The sequence below is a fragment of the Nannospalax galili genome, unplaced genomic scaffold (assembly GCF_000622305.1).
Source record: "Nannospalax galili isolate Female #2095 unplaced genomic scaffold, S.galili_v1.0 scaffold1046, whole genome shotgun sequence".
NCBI lineage: Eukaryota > Metazoa > Chordata > Mammalia > Rodentia > Spalacidae > Nannospalax > Nannospalax galili.
Window position 1 is genome coordinate 524,531 of NW_008354526.1, and position 20,341 is coordinate 544,871.

Consider the following 20,341-nt stretch of genomic DNA (forward strand, 5'->3'; position numbering starts at 1 on the left):
GTACCTGTGGTTTCGGGCTGATTTCACTTAGCTCCATGTCTTCAAGATTTATTCCTGTGGTATCATATGTCAGCACTTATTCATTTATGGCTAAATTATATTCCATATATATATATATATTAGACATATATAATGTGTTGTTTATCCGTTCATCTGTTGATGGAAACCGGTGTTGTCAGATACATGTTTTGCTGTTGTTTTCTGAGACAGCGTTTCCCTGTAGCCCCAGCTGACCTGGAACTCCTTATGTAAACCAAGCCTGCCTCAGTCTCACAGAGATCTGCCTGCCTCTGTTTCCTGAGTGCTTGGATTAAAGGCATGTGCCACCACTCCTGGCCAGTCATGTCTTTTTAAAGAAGTAAAGCATTACCTCCTTCCCAGCCAGATAGCTTATTGGTGTGCTTCCTGTTTCTTGTTCTGTTTTCTGGTGTTCTATTTCTTTAGTTCTGCTTTTCCTTCCTGCCAGTTTGGAAAGTGTGACTTATTAATCATCTTACATTTACCACAATTTAAAAAATTACTGTATAATAAAATTGACTCTCGAGAGCTGGAGAGGTGGGTCAGCGATTGAGAGCGCTGGCTGCTCTTGCTGAGGACTCAGGTTCTGTTCCCAGCACCCACGTGGCTGCTCACAACCACCCATAACTCCAGGGGACCCGATGCCCTCTTCTGGCCTCTGGGTGTATCACAAGCACACAATGCACTTACATACAGGCAAAACACTCATGCACATAAACTAAAAACAAATCTTTTAAACATCGATTCTTATTGGGGGTGATGTGGGGTAATATACAGTTTCATAGATTTGGACACCTTTATATATTTGTGTCACCACCACCATGATCAGGATGCAGATAGTTCCATCATCACACAAACTCTGTCCTAATATCTCATAGTTGCCAGACTCTCCCTGAGATCTACAACCACTCTTCTATTCCTGTCATTATGTCCTTGTGTTTTTGATAATCACATAAATGTAGCTGTTTGAAACTGGCACACACCTTTGAAATTCACCCAAGTTGTTGATTTGTTAGTAGTTCACATTTTATTTGTGAATAGCATTGCACTGTATGGCTAAACTGAAGATTGTTTCCCCATTCGCCTATTGAAAGCCGTCTGAATGTGTCCACTTTGCCGCCCTTATTAATACAGCTGCTGTAAATAGTTGTGTACAGGTTTTTGTGTGAATATAACTTTACAACATTAAACATCTTCTTCTTTGGTAAACTGTGTTCAAATATTCTGCTTGAGGTTATTTGTGTTTGTGACAGAGTCTCACATAGTAGCGGCTGACCTTGAATTCCTAATCCTCTTGCATCAGCCTCCCAAATGCTGGGATTAAAAGTATGAGTGACATATGACCACTGGATGGGCTTACTAGACTCCAGTGGATGCATTTACACTGAAGGACATTTGGGTACAAACGCCTGAATGAATAGGACTCAGCATGTATGGCAGAGTGTATAGGGTTCAGTGGGGGGATAGAGGGAGGCATGGATGGGGGAGGGGTCTGGATTTGAGTGGGCAATGTTGTATGAAATTTTAAAAGGTCAATTTAAAAAAGTGGAAAAAAAGTGTGAGTGACCACATTGCCAGTGCTGATTGTTGACTGTTGAATTTGGAATTTGTACAAATTCTAGATAGTTCTTTGTTGGTTATGAGATTTACAAATATTTTCTCCTAGTCTTTAGCTTATCATGTATATACTTTTAACAGAATATTTGTCATTTGCAGAGCAAAAAGTGATTTTAATTTGATGAAATCCAATTTATCATTTTTTTTTCTTTCATGACTCAAGTATTTGGCACCACATTTAAGAACTCTGCCTAATCCCAGGAGAAGGAGATTTTCTTCTGTTTTCTAAGGGTGTTGCACTTTTGTGTTTACATAGAGCTTCAATCCATTTTGAGTTACCTTTCTATAGCATTTAAAGTTTTCCTTTTGTGTATGGATGTCAATTTTTTTAGCACCATTTGTTGCAAAAACTGTATTTTCTCCATAAAGTAATCTTTGTACATCTCAGTGGTAGAGTACTTACCTAAAATGCATGAGGCCCTGAGTTCCATCTCCACACAGGAAAGAAAATTGTCCATGTATATGTGGGCTCAGTTGTGACTTTCCATTCCATCCCATTGATCTGTGTGTCACCTTCACCAGTATCCGATTGTTGTTTGTATTTTTAAAAAACCCTTCTGGAATTTTTATTGGAATTGCATTAAATTCATAGATCAACTTGAGGTCAGCTGACATGCCTGTTATGCGGAATCTTCTACCCATGAACAGTGTGGCTCACTGTTGTTCTTACGTTTAACATTGGATTAGGACTTAAAAGCTCTAAAACTGATAAATGTCTTTATTCCCCAAGAGAACAAAGTTCTTGGATGTTGTAATACCCACCATCCATCATTGCTGAGCAGTTTGTGGGTTTGTCTGTCTTTGCCCTCCTTGCATTGACTAGTGCCTATTAACACTTACCCACAAGCTTGTGGGTTTCTGTGTTCATTATTGCCCTGGGCACTTCACCTATGTTGTTGCTTCAGTTTCCCTTGAAATATATCCTCTGCTATTACTTTCAGATAAACTCTTGAGGATAAGATCTCTTTGTCAGAAAGGATCTCAATTTTACCCTTGCTTTTGAATTAGTGTAGCTACAAACTATGTTAGATTAATAGCTATTCCTTCTCAGTACTTTGAAATACCATACTTTTGTCTTTGGGCATTTGTTCATGGACCTTCTCCATCGATGTAATTATAAATCTCTATTTTCATCTATGGTGGGGTTTCCACTCTAGTTGCACTTAAAATTTCAGTCATTTCTTTGTTGTTTTGCATTGCTACCCTGATATGTTTCAATATAGGCTGATTTTTACTTATCTGTTTGGGAGTTCAATTTGTAAGACTTATAATTAATAATAATAATAATAATAATAATTATTATTATTATTAGTAGTAGTAGTAGTAGTAGTATTGGTCTTTTTGAGACAGGGTCTCCCTGTAGCCCCAGCTGTCCTGGAACTCACTATTGTAGACCAGGCTGGCCTTGAACTCACAGAGACCCACCTGCCTCTGCCTCCCAAGTGCTGGGATTAAAATTATCAGCCAAAAGCTTTCCTCATCCTAGCCTCTGAAACTTCTTTTCCGTAAGTATACGTGTTGGTCACTTTCATTTCTGAACCCTTTTCTCTTTACCTCACTTCATGGTTTTCAGTGCGTTGTTCATCTGTACTGCATCCATGGTGATTTCCTCCAAGTATGCCTTCGTTCTGTGAGCCTTTCTTCCGCTTTGTTAATCATAGTTAAACCTATCCTTTATGTAAGTTTTAAGAGCTCCCTATACTTTAATAATAGCTCAAACTTTAAGAATGTTAACTCTTCCCCTTTGCTGTGCCTGCTCATTCCTGTTCATCATGAATCTTCTCTTTGTATGTTCAATAATGTGACCATACAGCCAATTGGAGGGGGCAGGTAGGGAGGTGAATCTATAATAATGTGGTGTTTTTAGATTTGCATGTGGTCTTATTTAGCTCCTCAGGATCATGGTTGCTTTGGAGCTAAGTCTATGTAACTTTGTTAGCTTGGGATGATTTTCCCTTGTTTCAAGGGAGGTGGGATTTGGTGGTGGTCTCATGAGGCGCAGCTGTGAGGGGCCTGATCTGCAACGGTTTATCTTTTGTTCACAGCAGTGGAGTTGTAGTTGGTTGAGATTAAATGAGTCACCCAAGAAAGTGCTGAGGGAGTAATTGATTCCTGTTTGCTTGAATCACTTAGAATAATAGAAAGGATTCCTTTATGGGTTATAAGGACTATGCTGGAAACAGACGGTTTGAGTGGAAAAAGAATGGAGCCAGGTGTGGTGGCGCAAGCCTTTAATCCCAGCACTCAGGAGGGCAGATCTCTGTGAGATCGAGGTCAGCCTGGTCAACAAAGCGAGTTCTAGGCCAACTGGGGCTACAGGGAAACCCTGTCTCAAATTTTAAGAAAAAGGAAAAAAAGAAGGAAAAGAATGGTCTTCTGATGGAGCGTCTGCTGGGTTCTGGTACTGGAAGTCTTTATCCATGGGTACACTAATCATTCTTCATAGATGTGTTGCAATCCTGGGCTATTGAAGGACTGAGTCCTGCTTCAAGTGAGCTGAGGAAAAGGGTGGATCTGAGCCCATAGGCCCTGCCATGTTCTTTTTCCCTCTCTCTAGACAAGAAGTTTGAGACTAACTCTGAAGGAGAGACAGGATTTGACCTTCTTGATGCATGAAGACAGGGTTAATGAGATCAGCAAGGGAGCCTGGAACACTGGGGCCAGGCTGAAGGGAGGGCACCTTGCCCGACGCCACACACCGAGGCCTACTCAGTCTGGCGAGTCGGCTCCCTGTGGCCTGGGCCCACAGCCCATGGCATTTGCTTTGCACGATGCAACCATGGGAGGGAAGTTAGAGATCAGCCTCACTCTGCTCCTTATTAGGGATGGCTGTTCAGATTGCACTAGACTTACCACAAACACCCAGATCACAGGGAATCACTACCAGGGCAGTCTTAACCTCAGTGCTCTTAGTCCAGATCATCTGAGAGAGGGTGGGAAGGGCTACAAGAAAGATCACAGCTTTCCTGACAGACCCACGGTGTGCAATCCACACTGTGAGCTGTTTGGTTGTTGTTACTCGTTTTGTTTGTGCAAGTTCTAATTGCGACAACAGAGTGGAGCGCACGCTGGCTGGGATTGGAGCAACAGCTGGAAGTGCTCAGGGTTGGAATACCTTCAGGGCATCTTTCTGGTGCCAGGCAATAGGACGAGGAGGGCTTTGGCCCAGAAGTCACATCTGTGGAATCTAACTGGGCTGTGCACCGGGTACCCATGCAGGGTGGGAGTGTGCCATACTAATATGTGCACATAAAAATGTTCATCAAGTCTCACTTCATGGGAAGATGTTGGCATATGACTCCTACTTCAAATGTATCCCTATGGGAACTGCAGTTTTGAATTCTGCAAGGTAGTCAAGAAAAATGTATTTCATTAAGTGAGATGCCCTGAATGGTGGCATGGCCGAGCTGTCCTCTGGAGCCAGGTAATCCTCAGGCTGAAGAGGGACTCTGGGATTCTAATGGTGCAGTCTTGTTTCGTCCCTGCCTTGTGTCTCAGTTCCTCCCTGAGGTCTAAAAGAAAGACGCCTTCCCTACAAGGCTAGGATGACTGCAAAGGTCCATTTTCTTGCATTTAGCCCAGCGGCGGGCACAGACAGTAACCATGAGGTGGTGGCCCCTGTTGCCAGCGGTGGTGGGGAGAACCCTTGTGTGATATTGAGTAAACTAGAATCCCAGTGAGAATGCACCTTACTTCTTTTGACAAGCTCTTTGCCATGGGAGAATCTGAAGGTAGTTGCTCTCTGGTTTTCATCCTTGGTCCTCTACTGCACCCCCACGTGGGAGGCCATAGGAGTCCTCTGAATGGAAGCTTAGGTTGCTGGTCTGGTCAGTCCCCAGAGCCTCACAGCGGTAGAGCCTGCTAATGTTGGCATGATGGGTGAAGCAGGGACTGCCATTCATTCACTGAGTCTTCCTATGGGAACTACTTTCCCTTTCTGAATCTCAGCTTCTTTACCTGTTAAATAGGAACAATTCTTTCTTATTTAGCATTTTCTAAGGGTTTAAAAAGTGGAATAATACGTGTAAAGTGTTAGTTATTGGGAAATTTTTATTAGCTTTCCCTGTTGTAGTGCTGAACTCTGTTACTGCTAAGTACCGGCCCCCACTCCTCTTTTCATGAGTTATTGCCGATTTCTTCCCCATTGGAGCAAAGCTGCTCCAGAAATGACCATGGGAAATGAAGGGGAACCATGAGTTTTAGAGGGAAATGAAAGAAAGGCCAAACTTTGTGGGAATCACGAAGACCTTTAACAACTAATTGCTAATTCTAAAAAGGCCACGCAGACATTTATGGATGTTTAGATTTTCTAAATGTCAGTGGGGTCCGGAAATGTGCCTTGGCACCTTTAGAGAAGAGACTAGCTACCCAGCCAAAGTCTCCATCCAAGTCTATGCCCAGAATGTACAGAGAGGCTTTTGCAGATGGGAAACAAGCCAGTGTGAGTGAGACCAGTTCTCCCAGGAGATAAGAGCAGGGGCTTTCAGAAACCAGTGTTTGGTAGGACCAGGTCTGACCTGTGAACAGCCAGGTCTAGTCCAGAGGGAGATTGGCCTGGCAGACAATAGATGCCTGGACAGGAAACCTTCCTGAGGCTAAGCAGGAAAGGGGAGTGGAGATTATATTTTTGGAGCAATCAAGAAAAGAAAGGAAAGAACCACTTTTTAGCCTTTTATTCATGAAGCTTCTAGTCTCCATCCTGTGTTCATACATCCTGAGGGTGTCCTTGTGAGGGAGGATGATGGGAAAGCACAGAGAGGGGAGACTTGAGATACTGACTGCGCCTCTCCCTTGGTGGGAAAGCATGCAGCTCCCAACCTCCAAAGCCAAGTGATCCTCTACACCTGTAGGCCACACAGGGTCTGTCCACAGAGAGAATGGCTCAGGAACACAAACGCTGGGTAGCTCTGTGGTGAACGCCTTAGCTGTGATATGAAATGGAGAAGCCAGGAATCCACGGGGAAAGTAAAGGGCAGATGGTATACAGGGCAGCCTGAGTGTGCCTGTGGCACCTCGGTATATTTAAGAGGGGGTGTCACTACATGCAGGAAGTTGAGCCACTTAGGGAGATGGCTGGATGTGAGGAGGAGGCTGGTGTATGTGGAGATCAATACTTGAGGCAGAAGTATGCAGAACGGGATTGGGGATAGGGAGGTGGAAGGATTATGAGGCAGGTGGGGTGGAAGCATATGTGAGGAAGTGGGGGAGAGTAGAAGGCGTATACATGGGAGAAAGTGTGTGCATGTATCAGTGGGGATGTGGGGGGTAGGCATGCATGGGAGGGGGCTGGGTGGGGTGCCAAGTGACTGGACCATGGAAATGGGGCTCACGTGAAGGACAGGGGGAGAGCGTGTGGGTTTGCTGGGATGAGTGGGTGGGCAGTCAGGTGAGAGTTTCACAACCTGGCCAACTGGATCTGTTTAACCTGTTTAATTTTAAAATTTACTTATTTTTATTTTTTATGCGTATTCATGTATTACCTGCATGTAGGTAAGTGCACCCATGTCATGCAATGCCCGCAGAGGTCAGAAGAGGCTGTCAGATCCCCTGGGACTGGAGTTACGGACGGTTGTTAGCTGCCGTGTTTAATTTTGAAAAGGAACTAAAAACAAACACAGGGGAAAATCACAAAACACATGGGTATTATTAATTCAACTGAAAGAAAAGTATCCCTGAACAGATGAACAGAAGCTAATGAGATTTGGTGTGGATCATTTTTAAAAAGTCACAATATAGAAGGAGATAGAAATACACATGGAGAAATGGTAGCCAACACCGGGCTACTGTGTGGAGTGTCAGGCAAGAGCAAGCACTCGAGGGCTGGCGGGGCTGGTGTTTCTACAGCAGTGGTGTCCCAGTTATCCACCCCAAGGCCCCAGCAGTTGGTCTAAAGTTCATCCACTCTCTGTCAGGCTCCTTTAGCATCTGTTCTGCAGGCAATTTGAAAACATGACCTCTTCTCCTAGGCCTCCAGCAGAGGCCTGGTGGGGCCCAGAATATGGCTCCCTTCTGCCTTTGGGCCCTGGGGCCTGTCCAGTCATTTTTCTTCCTCAGGAATGAGGCCAGGTGGCAGGCCTGCTTCAAGTCAAGGGTCTTGGAGGCAAGCCACTTCCTTCTCCTCCAGCAAGACTCACTTCTCCTGGATGGCTGGTAGATCGAGTGTCTCAAGCCTGTCAGGGCCAGTGGGGGGTCAGGGGGGTGGTCTCCTCAGGAGTTGTCATTCAGCATAGAAAAGGAAGGCTGCTTGCTGTTCTGGTGACTTTGGCATTCTGGGAAGCAGTCCTTGTCCCACTGAACAATGGGGCTTAAAGAAACTGTTGGCCGTCCCTGTAGGAAGCTGCAGGCTCCCAAAGGACCCAGGGGCGGCAGGAAGGGACTGCCTGCTCCTCTTGCCACACTTTGGTGGAGCTGAGGCTGCTAGCTGTGCCTAGACACCTCACACCTCCTGTGGCTCAGAGGGTCACACCAGGCATATCTAGGCAGTGGACACCAGGAGATGGGGGGCCAACAGGGCACTTTCTTTCTCCCAGGACCAGGGGACTTTCCAGCAGTCCAAGCTTGGATTGCCCATAGAGAGGATGGGAGCTTGGACATTGAAAGGGAAGAAACAAGTGACCCACACACCAGGATGAAGCAGTCAGCTAGGTCTGCCTGGTGTTCTGGAATGATACAGATACCCGCTTCCTGTCTTTCCTAGCCTTCAGCAGGAGTGAAGAGAAGGCTGAGCAGGGAAAGTCCCCAGACACCCCAGATCTTGAAGAACTCTGCTTGTGTCTGGTTCAGGCACTCTAGAAACTCTGACTGTAGAACACTTTAGTCCCTGAAGTATTTGATTAGACCAGAGGCTGACACTTCCCTTCAAGTGCCAGATAGCAAATATTTCAGGCTTGTTTACTCTCTGGACTCTATGAGGCTGTTCAGCAATGTGATAGTGACACCGATGTTTCTGTGGAGAGCGGAGACAAAAGTGTCTAGGTAAACTATAGTCTAAGGGTCTATAAATCTCGTTGGCACAAACAGGCTGGCGACCAAATTTTACCCCAATTAGTAGCTTCTACAGCTAGACTAGATGGATCTCCTGACCTCTGCCAGATTACTTATATCCTGAGAATTGAATTCCCAGGGTATGCGACTCCCAGACTGCCTTGATGTGGTCAGCTGTGCATCCTGGAACAGGCCTTTTTTTCCCAGGTCTCCCATCAGTACCTTCCATGGGTCCCAGTCTGCCTCTAGGAGCCACCTAGACCAAGCCTTTCCATCTCCAGCTGCAGGAAGAACTATTCCACAGCCAAACTGAGTCTCTGCCTCCTCAGCTCCAGGGCTTTCACCCAACCTCAGAAAATAAAACTGTAGGGCCTCAGGGTCTCTCTGGGAAGAAGACAGAGGAGTCTCCTGGCTGAAGTTAGGGTGTGTGGTCAGAACTACCAGGGACTTATGCCCACAGATGTCTTTTCTAATGACTGACTAGCTGCATCCAAGCCTTGCCTTTTATCCCCATAAGGTTTACTCTCCTTGGCTAGAATCCCTCCTTTTAGCCCCAGGTCTGATTGTTGATTTCCAATCTTCAGAGCATCATGCTCTCAGCACCCCTGACATTCATAGACTTGCTGGCTGTGTCCCTGAGGATAGTGCACACGGAGTGATACACACTTAGGGTCCTCCCACCAACAAGGTGCAGTGAGCTGGTTCTCCCTGAGGACACTCCAGCTTGCCTAGCAGGGTATCGTGACAGGTTTTGTCAATAGGCTGCCTCCCCAGTCAAGTAACACCATGCCATGGCTTTCTGCTGGCTTGGGAGCCCCAGTAACAAAGGAAGTGGGGGGCAGCAGGTATGAATGGTCTTGAGTAAACTCATGTTGGCTCCACTGATCACTCTGGGTTTTCTTCAAAGAGATCCCCAGCAGGTAATGGAATAAATCTGTGAGCAATAAGTTCTACACTACATTCAGTGGATAGGGGAGCTAGTGAGGCATACACCTCCTTAAATATTAAGTCTGGTAGCTTCCAGCTGTCACCCTGCCTGTTCCACTGTGTCTTTTCCCCTCCTAGTCCCTAAAGAAATGACTCTCACGACAAATTGGATCAGGTGCTGCTCAGGGTAAGGGTTCCTGTGCCTTGGTAAACGGGTGTGAGGGGGCAGAGGAGGGGAGCCCCTGGCCAACAGTGTGACTTCTAGTTTTGTTTGATCCTGTGCTCAGAAAGCCTAGCCTCCCGGGGCTGGAGAGATGGCTCAGCGGTTAAGAACACTGGTTGTTCTTGCAGAAGACCTGGGTTCAAATCCCAGCACCCACATGGCAGCTAACAACTGTCTGTAACTGCAGTCCCAGGGGATCCAACAGTCTCTTCTGACCTCTGTGGGCATTGCACAACACGGTTACGCTTACCTACATGCAGGCAATATACTCATACACATAAAATTAAAATAATAAATAAAATGTTAAAAAAAAAAGAAAGCCTAGCCTCCCATGCCCAGTTCAAGTAGCATCTGAAGCCACCTCTAAGTCCAGGAAGGCAGTGTGGGGAGAGGTTCCAGCCTCAGCCTCAGACCTAGTTTTAAAGCTGAGTCTTGAGAACAGAGCAGAACACTTACACACACACACACACACACACACACACACACACACACAACTTTCCAGCACCAGTCCACCCTTTCCCAGCACAGGTGTAAATCCTTCTAAGCACACACATTTGCCCTGTGACTTCTTTGTCATAATCCACCCGTTGCTGGAGCCCACCATGGCTCTTGTCTCTCATTTCTGGAACTAGTCCCAAGTTCTTAAAAGCCCAGGAGTAGACTTCTCCCTTATTTGAGTTTTCCAAAATTACTTATCTGTTTGGATGAAAAGTGGTATTGTTGTAGGGTCACTGTGTCCAGGTTAGAATATGCTCATTATTTTTTATAAAATGTATTTGTAAATAAGGACAGGGAGTTAGGAGGGGCTGCGGGAGGGGAGTGGATCTGGAAAGAGTTAGACTTTGTGATCATAGTACATTGAAATTCTCAAAGAATTAATAAAGTATTATATTAAAAATGTTTTTATTTGTAGTTGATGCATAGTAATTGTACATACTCGTGTGGTATGTGACAGTCCAGCATATGTTTAGACGTACAATGATCAGATCAGAATGACTGGCATATCTGTTATCTGAGACTCTCTTCATGTCTTCATATTGAGAACATTCAAAATCCACTGGCTGTATTGAAAGATAGTTGCTGTCAACCATGATTTTCTGCTCTACAACTGTCACAGGACTATTGCTAGAAGGTGTCCTATCTATTCTGGAGATGAAGATACTGAAGTTCAGAGAAGCCTCTGACTAGTGCCTAGTAGGACCAAGATTTGAGCCTTCTCTATCTGGTTTTGATATGTAAATTTCTTCTCTCTCGCTCCATGGCATCCTTCAGGGACATCCAGACTCTGTCTTCTCTGCTCAGGCAGATGATGGGGCCCCTCTTAGTTTCGCAGAATAACACTCACTCAGGATGCATTACCTATAGAAGTCATCTTATAAATTGAGGCTTAGTGCCGATGGAATGGAACACATGCTGTATTTAAAGTAGCATTATGATTAACGAGGCCTGTGGACCCTGCTGGGAACCTGATCACCTCTGATTTGCCAACAACCCCATTTACAAATGGCTTTGGGATCTCAAGTCATGAGTGAGCTGGGGACAGCTTGTTCCAAGCCTGCTGGTGGGTGTTGCCAGAGTTTCGGGAAGAACCGTCAAGTAGCTGAACTTAGGAAGATGAAGAAATAGGTTCTTCAAAGTGGAACATGCCAAAGGAGGTTCCAGAAGTTGTGCTGATAGCCCAAGGGCTTGGCACCTTGGCTATGCTTCCAGAGAACTTTCCAGAAGCACTCCTGCTTGTCTGTGTTGTTTTATGTTTTTTCCTGAGGTTTAAGGCTTGCTAACCTCCTCCTCGCTTTGCCCTATTCATCCATAAGCTCCCAGGCAATTACCTTCCTGAGTGAGGAGGTAGTGGGTGATGCTTTGGGACCATAACCTGAAGGATAGTCACTGCTGCCCTTCCATTTACTGACAGAGTCGTTACTCTACAAAATGTCAGTCAAAGGAAAACCCTGTTTGCCCTAAGCTGTTATGTCACTTGATTCTCCTAGGGGCCTCCTCTGTCCCACCTTTGAGCAGATCTTTTTTTCTTCCTTTGTGTGTGTGTGTGTGTATATGTGTGTGTGTGTGTGTGTGTGTGTGTGTGTGTATGCATGTGAGTGTGTAGGTATGCACGCATGCATGTACATGTAGAGGCCAGAGGGAGACGTTTTATGTCTTAAGACAGTCTCTCACTGAACTTGAAGCTTACCATTTCAGCTAGGCTAGTTGACCACTGATCTGGGATCTGGCTGCCTCCCTCCAATGCTGAGGTTACAGGCACACACAGTCATGTTCAGCCCTTTACCTGGGTACTGGGGATTTGAACTCAGGTCCTCATGAGTTCAGTCATCTCCCCAGCTGGAACAGGTCTTCCTAATGTGCCCCCATCAACCTTCAAGGGGCTGGGTCTACCAAGGGATGAGGAGGCTGAAACAGTGGGGTGGCCAGACCTTGGTCTGCTCCATCCCTGCCTGAGTCCATAGCTCACATCCTAGGAAAGTCGACCTTCCTGACACACAGTCTCCTGTATTCTAAACCTCCAGAGAGGTCCAGAAATCAGAACTGGAATTTCGTAGATATAAAATGCAGGATGAGTCACAAGATTGACTCACGTGCTGCCGGGGTGGGGCTGGGGAAGCTGCAGGAGGGTGAGGCCCAGCCTGTTTCTAGTTAGTATTGAACAGTCCTGTGAAAACTGAACCAGGCTTCTGGGGTCCTATGGGGATAAAAGAATGTGCTCTGATGAACTTGTGTCTTCCAGGAGTCTGTTTTAAAGAAGATGAGAAACAGGCTAACGCCCTGTTAATGAAGATGCCTCTCCCTCCCCAGGATCCCTGCAAGCCTGGGTGGGCAGGTGGCTTTCGGAGAAGGTGGTCCATGGTGGTTGGGAATGGGGTGCCATTTCTCTGGTCTTATCACAAGACTTAAAAAAAAATTGGTGTGTGTGTGTGTATGCATGTGTTTGTGTATGTGTGCATGTGTGTGCACATATGCACATGTGTGTGGAAGACAGAAGTTTATGTTGGGTATTTTCCACTTTATTTTTTACATTTTATTTATTATTTTTATTTTATGTATATGAATGTATTGCCTGCATTTATGTAAGTGCACCTGTGTCGTGCAATGCCTGTGGAGGTCAGAAGAGGGCATTGGATTCCCCTCAAACTGGAGTTACAGACAGCTGTTAGCCATAATGTGGGTGCTGGGAATCAAACCTGGGTCCTCTGCAGGAGCAGCCAGTGCTCTTAACTGTTGAGCCATCCCTCCAGCCCCTCCACTTTATTTTTTGAAACAGCATCTCTTGCTAAACCTGTAGCTCATCTATTTGGCTTGTCTAGCTCTGAACTCAGGTCCTCATGCTTGCATGGTCATCACTTTACCATCTCCCCTGTCTCTTATCACAGGATCTGACAGAGTAAGATCACAGTGAGCAGCCAGGGAAGGCTGGGCACCTCCCAAAGTCCCCACGTATCAGACTTGAGAAGTGTTGAGGTTGGTGTTTATCCCCTACTGGGGCTTAAGACCCTGAAGAAAGTGGGAGCCTGGAGCCCAGAAAGCCAACTCCCAATATGCACTTCATCTGTCAAGGCCGGTCTTCTGTCAGTCTCCCTTTTGAGAGCCTTCCTGTGGGCTGCCTCCCCACCCCAAGACCTTTTCACGCCTCCTTCCTACCTCCATGCTTACCTATCCCTGCTCCTTTTTTTAATACTGTTATTTTTGAAGAGAAAAACTTAAGTCTAGAAGATTTCTCACCAGTGTAAGCTAGTCAGAGCCACCCACTGCAGGGCTCCCAGCTTGAGTTCCTGAGATCCTGCACAGGGGTAGACTGATGTAAAAGGTTCCACAGAAGGCAGGGAGCAGCAGGAGCTCTCACCTTGTCCCACCCCCTGCAGGGCCCTGTTCCTCCTGATTCAAGGGCTTACTGCTTCCCATCTCCAAGGCAACCAACGCTGCATCCCCTGAGGAGGATGCCCATGGGAAAAGAAGTCCTATCCTAGGGACTCATTTAAATACTTCCGTGTGTGTGTGTGTGTGTGTGTGTGTGTGTGTGTGTGTGTGTGTGGCTAACCCAAGTTAGCCTTGGGTGTTGTTCCTCAGGATGGCCACCCACTATGGGTTTTTTGTTTGTTTGCTCACTTATTTAGTTAGTTTGGGGTTTTTTTTTTGGTTTATTTATTTTTATTTTATGTGTATGTGTGTTTTGCCTGCATGGATGTAAGCATATTACATGTGTGCAGGATCTGTACAGGCCAGAGGAGGGCATTGGATTCCCCCTGGAACTAGAGTTACAGATGGTTGTTAGCCATCATACGGGAGCTGGGAATCCAAGTGGGGTCTTCAGGAGGAGCAGCAAGTGCTCATACATGTATATAAGGTGTTTTGACCAAGTCCACACCCACTGTCTCCCCTCTAACTCCTCCTGTATCTCCCCATCACTTTTTCCTGAACAACTTTGTGTACTCTTTTTTTTTTAATGGGGTATTTGGCTACTCTGACATTCCCCCTCTGAAGAAGTAACCCTAAAATCTTTTAAGGATTAGATAAGCACTCCCAAATACTTTTGACATTTTTGGCCTTTGGAACAGAGTATGTTGCTAAGAGGCCCAAGGACATTTTGATTTTTAGCCAAGAAACTGGCTAATTTTCTTTGGGGTCTTTTTACCCTAACTCCCTAGGCAATTCCTTCCTCCTGTTCTTACCACACCATCCCCTGAAGGGGTTACCCAAATTGCCTACAGGGAATCGGGATGCAGACTGCTCTGGCTTCTTCCATGCTGAAAAGGGACACAGGGTGAGGCAATTGGGGTACCCCTTCAGTGGGTCTGTCTAAAAGACTCCCAAATTGCATAACTCTTAACTGTAGAGAGAAAAGAAAGTCCTTGACTGGTGACTAGGAGATGTGAAGGAGAAGCAAAGGCAAGGGTAGTTAGCATTACAAGTTCTAGACAGGGAACCAGAAAAAAGTCAGAACAGGGCAATTTTCAAAAGTTAATATCAGAGTCGCTTGGAATTTCTTGACGAGAGCTTCCAAAAGCATCCCTCCATTGGGTTCCTCCTCATTTTTCTTTTGTCTGCCAAGGCTGGACTTGAGAGTAATGGACTCAGAGTTTGTTTTCAGGCACTTTGATAGCTGTTGGAGTGGCTAAAATCAGTGTCAGTTCCCTCTAGGCTTCTAGATAGGGGGAGAAAACAAATGTATCCATCATTTTAGAACAAATAGCTGGTTGTGTCCCTTAGCTACAGGTGGGCACTACAATATTGCAGACCAAGATTTGAAGTCTTACATCTGAGCAGCACTTTGTGATTAGAAACAAAATCATCAATGAGAAACAATTGTCTAAATAACATTTTATTTGGGCTTAAGTCTAATGTCTGGGAAGTGTAATCCCTTGAAATCTTAAAGAAGTATACTGATGACTTTAATCTTTGGTTACACTTTACTTTTGGGTGTTTAAGGCTACATACAGTTGGTCCAGATAAACCAATTTATTTTTACTCTTAAGGCTGTTTGAGGATCTGTTCCTCAAGGGTCACATGGGCTTGGGAGGAGCCCCTGACTCTTTTCTTTTACCAGTTCTGCCTATGCGAAGATCAGTCAAAGGTCCTGCTTGACCATCAGTCCCCATGTTTTCTGAGACAAAGTCTCTCACTAAGACAGGGCTTGCCAGTTAGGATAAGCTAGGTGTTTAGTGAAACCCAGAAACCTTCCTGTCTCTGCCTCCCAAGTGCTGGGGTTACAAGCACATGCTACCATGCCTGGTTTTTTAAGTGAGTTCTCAAGTCCTCATGCTTGTGGGGCAAGCACTTTGCAGACTGAGCCATCTCCTCAGCTCTGACCATTGTCTCTTCTTACCAGTGCCAGAAGACACTGATCTGAAATGGGTTTGAGTTCCATTCAGGACTGACATAAGGAAAGGGTATTGTTCTGAGGGAAGCTCTTAAAACAATGTCAGTACAGAATAAAGCCAAAGAGAATTTAAGAGACTTGGATGTAATTGGGGCCACTGATTTTTTTTTAATACATATTTTTAGTAAGAGGAGTTTCTGACATGTCCTCTGACATTTTTTAAGTTATTTAGAATAAAGTAGTCCCCAGAGACTTTTTCCTGCTGGACTCTTCATTAGGTGAAACTTCACAGGGATTTTTGTGGCACTGGTGTGTTGTGTAATGTGCTATGTGAAGACTTAATAACAGTCAACATTTTTATGATCTTTGATGACTATTAAATGCCCCACAAAAAATGCTTTTGTCAGCCAACTCAACAACAATCTTCTAATAAATGTGAATTCAGTCAAATAATGATGAGCAAAATCACAAAGTAGCACTCAGAAGAAATGTTTGTTCTCAGGCCCCTTTTTTTTTTCCCAGGGAGTTTCCCAAATACCCTACCCCTCCCCATTCTCCTACAACACTTGAATCTTGTGTATTATATACACCCCTAATCCAGGATCTGCATACACACTCACACAACCGTGGAGCCCCTACAAGCTCCATCTATCACGTCATACAGTATCTGTTCAACCAACTAAACAATCTGGTTGAGTGACTCCTCTCTCTTCCCCCATAGAGCTGGAACACTGGCCATAGTCCCTCCAGTGATTTTATTGCATAGCCCAGTCAGGATATTTACCCATCTGGGGGTTTCCTTAGGATGCAGTCCAGGCCCCTTCCCAGGAAACACTAGCCCACCTGCATTGACTGTATTAGTATACCAGCATCACCCCACTTCTTGTTAGGATTGTGCTGCCCACCCTGAGCTACTCTGGGTGCTGATCCTCCTGCTCCACAGCCTCTCTGTACCCTTGGCTGTGCCTATGGGGTCTTCTTGGTTCAGAGGCCCCCTTCTCCAGGAATCTTCTCCCAAGCCCCCTCCATACAACTCTGAGTTTCCTGCCTCTCACATTTACTCTATGCACTCTCCCCCAGTGTGTTCCTGGAAGTTGGTGGTGGCTTTTTGTTGTTGTTTTCCAACTGTGGTAAAATACGCAGAACATGAAATTTACCATTCAACCATTTTAACTGTAGACATCAGTGGCGTTGAGTGAGCCATCATCACCATCCAGCTCTAAAACATTCTTGTCTGTATTCATTGTATACAGCATCTTCATGACTTTCTCCTCCAGCCCCGGGCAACCTCATTCTACTTTTTTTTTTTTTTTTTTTTTTTTTTTTTTTTTTTTTTTTTTTTTTTTTTTTTTTTTTTGGTCTTTTTGAGACAGGGTCTCCCTATAGCCCCAGCTGTCCTGGAAATCACTATGTAGAGCAGGCTGGCCTTGAACTCACAATGCCTCCTGAGTGCTGGGATTAAGGGCGTGCACCACCACGCCCGGCTAACTTTTTGTTTTTATAGATGTTACTGAATACCCCCTATCAATGGACTTGGACAGGACTTGTCGCTTTATGTCTAGCTTCTTTCTAGCATAAAGTTCTTAAGGCTCATCCATACTGTAGTACACATCAGAACTAGCTTTCTTTTCAGACTGGATAGTATTCCATTGTATATACCACATTTGGTTGATCTATTGGGCTGTTTCCACTTCTTGGTTTCCACTAGCAATGGTGCTAGATATCTGTTCAAGCCTCTGCTTCTAATAATTTTGGTTATGTATCTAATGATGGAACTGCTGGATCATATGGTAATTCTATTTTAACTTTTGGAGAAAGCAGCAGAATTTTGTTTTCCAGAGTGGCTTTGCCATTTTACATTCACCCCAGCAGTACACAAGAGTTTCTCTATCTCTATATCCTCACCAACATGTGTTGTTTTCTGAGGTTTATTTTTTAATGATAACTGCCCTGTGGGGTGTGACGTGATCCCTCATTCTGGTTTTAATTTGGGCAAGCAATATCATGGTTGCTTTTTCAATTATCTGAGTATCATGATGGATTGAAAAATCTGTAAGGGTGATGCCTTGCCTCTATTACCTACACACAGAGGCACACACCTCTTACAGTTTGTAGACAAGTAACTGAGTGACTGAAGGAGCGAGTCTTGGTCTCCACCCCACCCCAGGGAAGCATGCATCGTCTGAGTGACAGCCTTTTTAGACAGGCATGGGCCTTCAGTGGCCAAGCTGGAAACAGGAGCCAGTGCTTTATAAAGCTGGAAACAGGAGCCAGTGCTTTATACCTATTTTCCAGCACTGACATTTGCCTTCAGATGACCTTTAAACTATTCTTGAATAGAGAGTGGGTATTGAATGTGAAGAGGAAGAGATGAAGCAAAACTAACCAAAGGTGGCCAAGACCTCTGTTTGGGTCAAAGTCATCTAGATCCTGAACCCCCTGTGAGCAGGAAACAGAGCACCCTAGAGGTCAGTAGTAATAGTAGTAACGATACTTTGGGTCCTTTAGACAATGTCATGCTATTTGGACCAGACTATCTAAATTGTCATCTTTTACTCAACCTCTTGAGTGCTGGGATTACAGGTTTGCACCACCATGCCCAACTTCATAGAATGATACTTGACCCAGACAGACACCTTTGACCCTTTTGTTTTTCTGGATCAGACCTCAGTGACCAATGGGGGAGTCCCCTTTGTTGGCCATTTTCAAATGTGTCTTGTACAGAACCAGCATAGAGGACAAGCAGTGATGGCATCAGGCTAGATGTGGTGTATGTGGAGAGGGAACTAGATGGCAGGGAGAGCAGAGCCCCCCCATCCCCCATACGAGACAGCCCTCAGCACAATGGGGAAGAATCCAATAGTTGGTGGTTCTCACTATTCCTCTCACAGGGACTTTGGAGTCCCTAGCTCAAGGCCACACCTCTGAGAGCACCATAAGTGGGAACAAAACTGACTCCATTAGTGTTAGTGAAAACCCCACAGGAGATTGGTGACGTCACTGGTTTCCATTGGCCATAGTGAGGCAGGGATAAAAGGAATCTGGAAAGGAGCCCTCAAACCCCCCAAGGCCTTGGAAAGCCGACCATGCTGATTGTTTAATGTGGGCCAAATTGAAAACAGAGCCGTGGAAGCAGCTGCCCAGCCTGGCGAGGTCCACAGCCGCAGGAATCATGGGGTCCGTGGGATGACTGGAGCCTTCCATAAAGGGCCTCAGGATACAGCCTGGTTCCCCCATCTGTAACGCGAGAGGGTCTCCAAATCCCTTTGGCTTCAGAGTCCGTGCTTCTTCACTCGATCCTAGTTAGAAGGCCAGGAAATGGTGAGAGCCTGTGGTTCTTGGGAGCTGCCCAGATGTCTTTGGCAGCAAGTTGTTCAGTGTGACATGGTGCTGGGCTCGTTCAGGAGCGAAGGCTCTGGGAGTCAAGACCCAGGAGGAACATGGACAAGGCTGGTGGTGACACCATCTTCTGCTGGGTTTTGACCTTGGGTTCCCTCCTCTAGCTGGGTGATGCTTTCCCTCCAGAGCTGCAAGTGTTAATTCACCTTGCTCAGGATTTGTGGAGAAAGAGCTAGTGCTCCTTCTCCCTCCTGGACAGAGCTTCTCCCGCAGCAGGAACCACTCCACCTTTCTCTCACTTCAGTCTCTGTGAGAAGGAGGCTTTTCGAGGACCACACCCTATTCCCCAGCACAGTCTCTGGCCTGGCTCAGCATTTCCACTGGGACATGGGAGAAAGACCAGAATTGGAGGGCAGCTGATGGGAGCAGGAGGCTAGAGTGGTGATGACCAATGGGCATGCTCATTGTAGGAAACAGCAGCCGCTTCCAGACCGACCTCTGTCAGAGGCATTTGCAGGACCTGTCCCCCAGTAAGTGCCGCAGCACCATGCCAGACACCCAGAAGGAGACCAGCAGCATGTGGGGCCTGATGGTAATTGCCCAGCTGTTGGCTGGCATTGGCACGGTGCCCATTCAGCCTTTTGGAATCTCCTATGTGGATGACTTCGCAGAGCCCACCAACTCACCTTTGTATATCTGTGAGTCTTGAGCTTCAAGAGGGCTCTGGGCGGGGGGAGGGGGGGTAGGAAATTTAAGTCCTGGCGGGGAACCTGCTGAGGTCCTGGGAGCTAAAATGATCCTTTTGGCCCACAACACAGCGGATGCTGAAGACCTGTTGTAAATGCCAACTCTGTTACCTCCCACTTGTATGGACCTGGGCAAGCGGTTGACCCATGTTCTTACCTGCAGAACAAGCCAAGATTCTTTGCATGTGATTTGTGCTTTTGGATTTGTGAGCTAATATAGATGACCATCTAGTCACATATGGGCACAGTGTCCAACTCTTTGACATCATAACATGACATAGTCATCTACAAAGTCCACACTTGAAAGCCACACAATTGAGTTTACAAAATTGTAGAAGGAAAAATCACATAATGTTAAGTAAGTTTGCAATTTTGTGTTGGGATGCAGTCATAGCTACTCTGGGGTCCAAGTGGCCAGGGATTAGACACTGTAGATCTCAACCAACAATAGCTAGTGCTGTCGTCCAGTTCTCCAGGCTCATGTTGAGGAACACAGCACTTCTCTGAACACATAAGAAACAGGTAGCAGATGGCCAACTGATGCCCAACTCCATCCCTTAGAGCAAGCCATATTGAGCTTCCTTGGAGCCTCAGGTCACAGACCACACCCACAGGTTCAGTTTCTGTGATTTCCCCATCCCCCCCAACCCCCGCCACCCT

General features: G+C 45.8%; 1 protein-coding gene across 1 annotated transcript in view; it reads left to right on the forward strand.

The window, feature by feature from the left end:
* The window catches only part of Slco2a1 (solute carrier organic anion transporter family member 2A1), a 97,383-nt gene that overhangs the window by 56,759 nt on the left and 20,283 nt on the right, over window positions 1–20,341 (forward strand). The window contains exon 4 of the mRNA XM_008851725.3: window positions 19,406–19,633. Coding sequence (XP_008849947.1) covers window positions 19,406–19,633 — 228 coding nt within the window. The remainder of the gene's footprint in view (window positions 1–19,405; window positions 19,634–20,341) is intronic.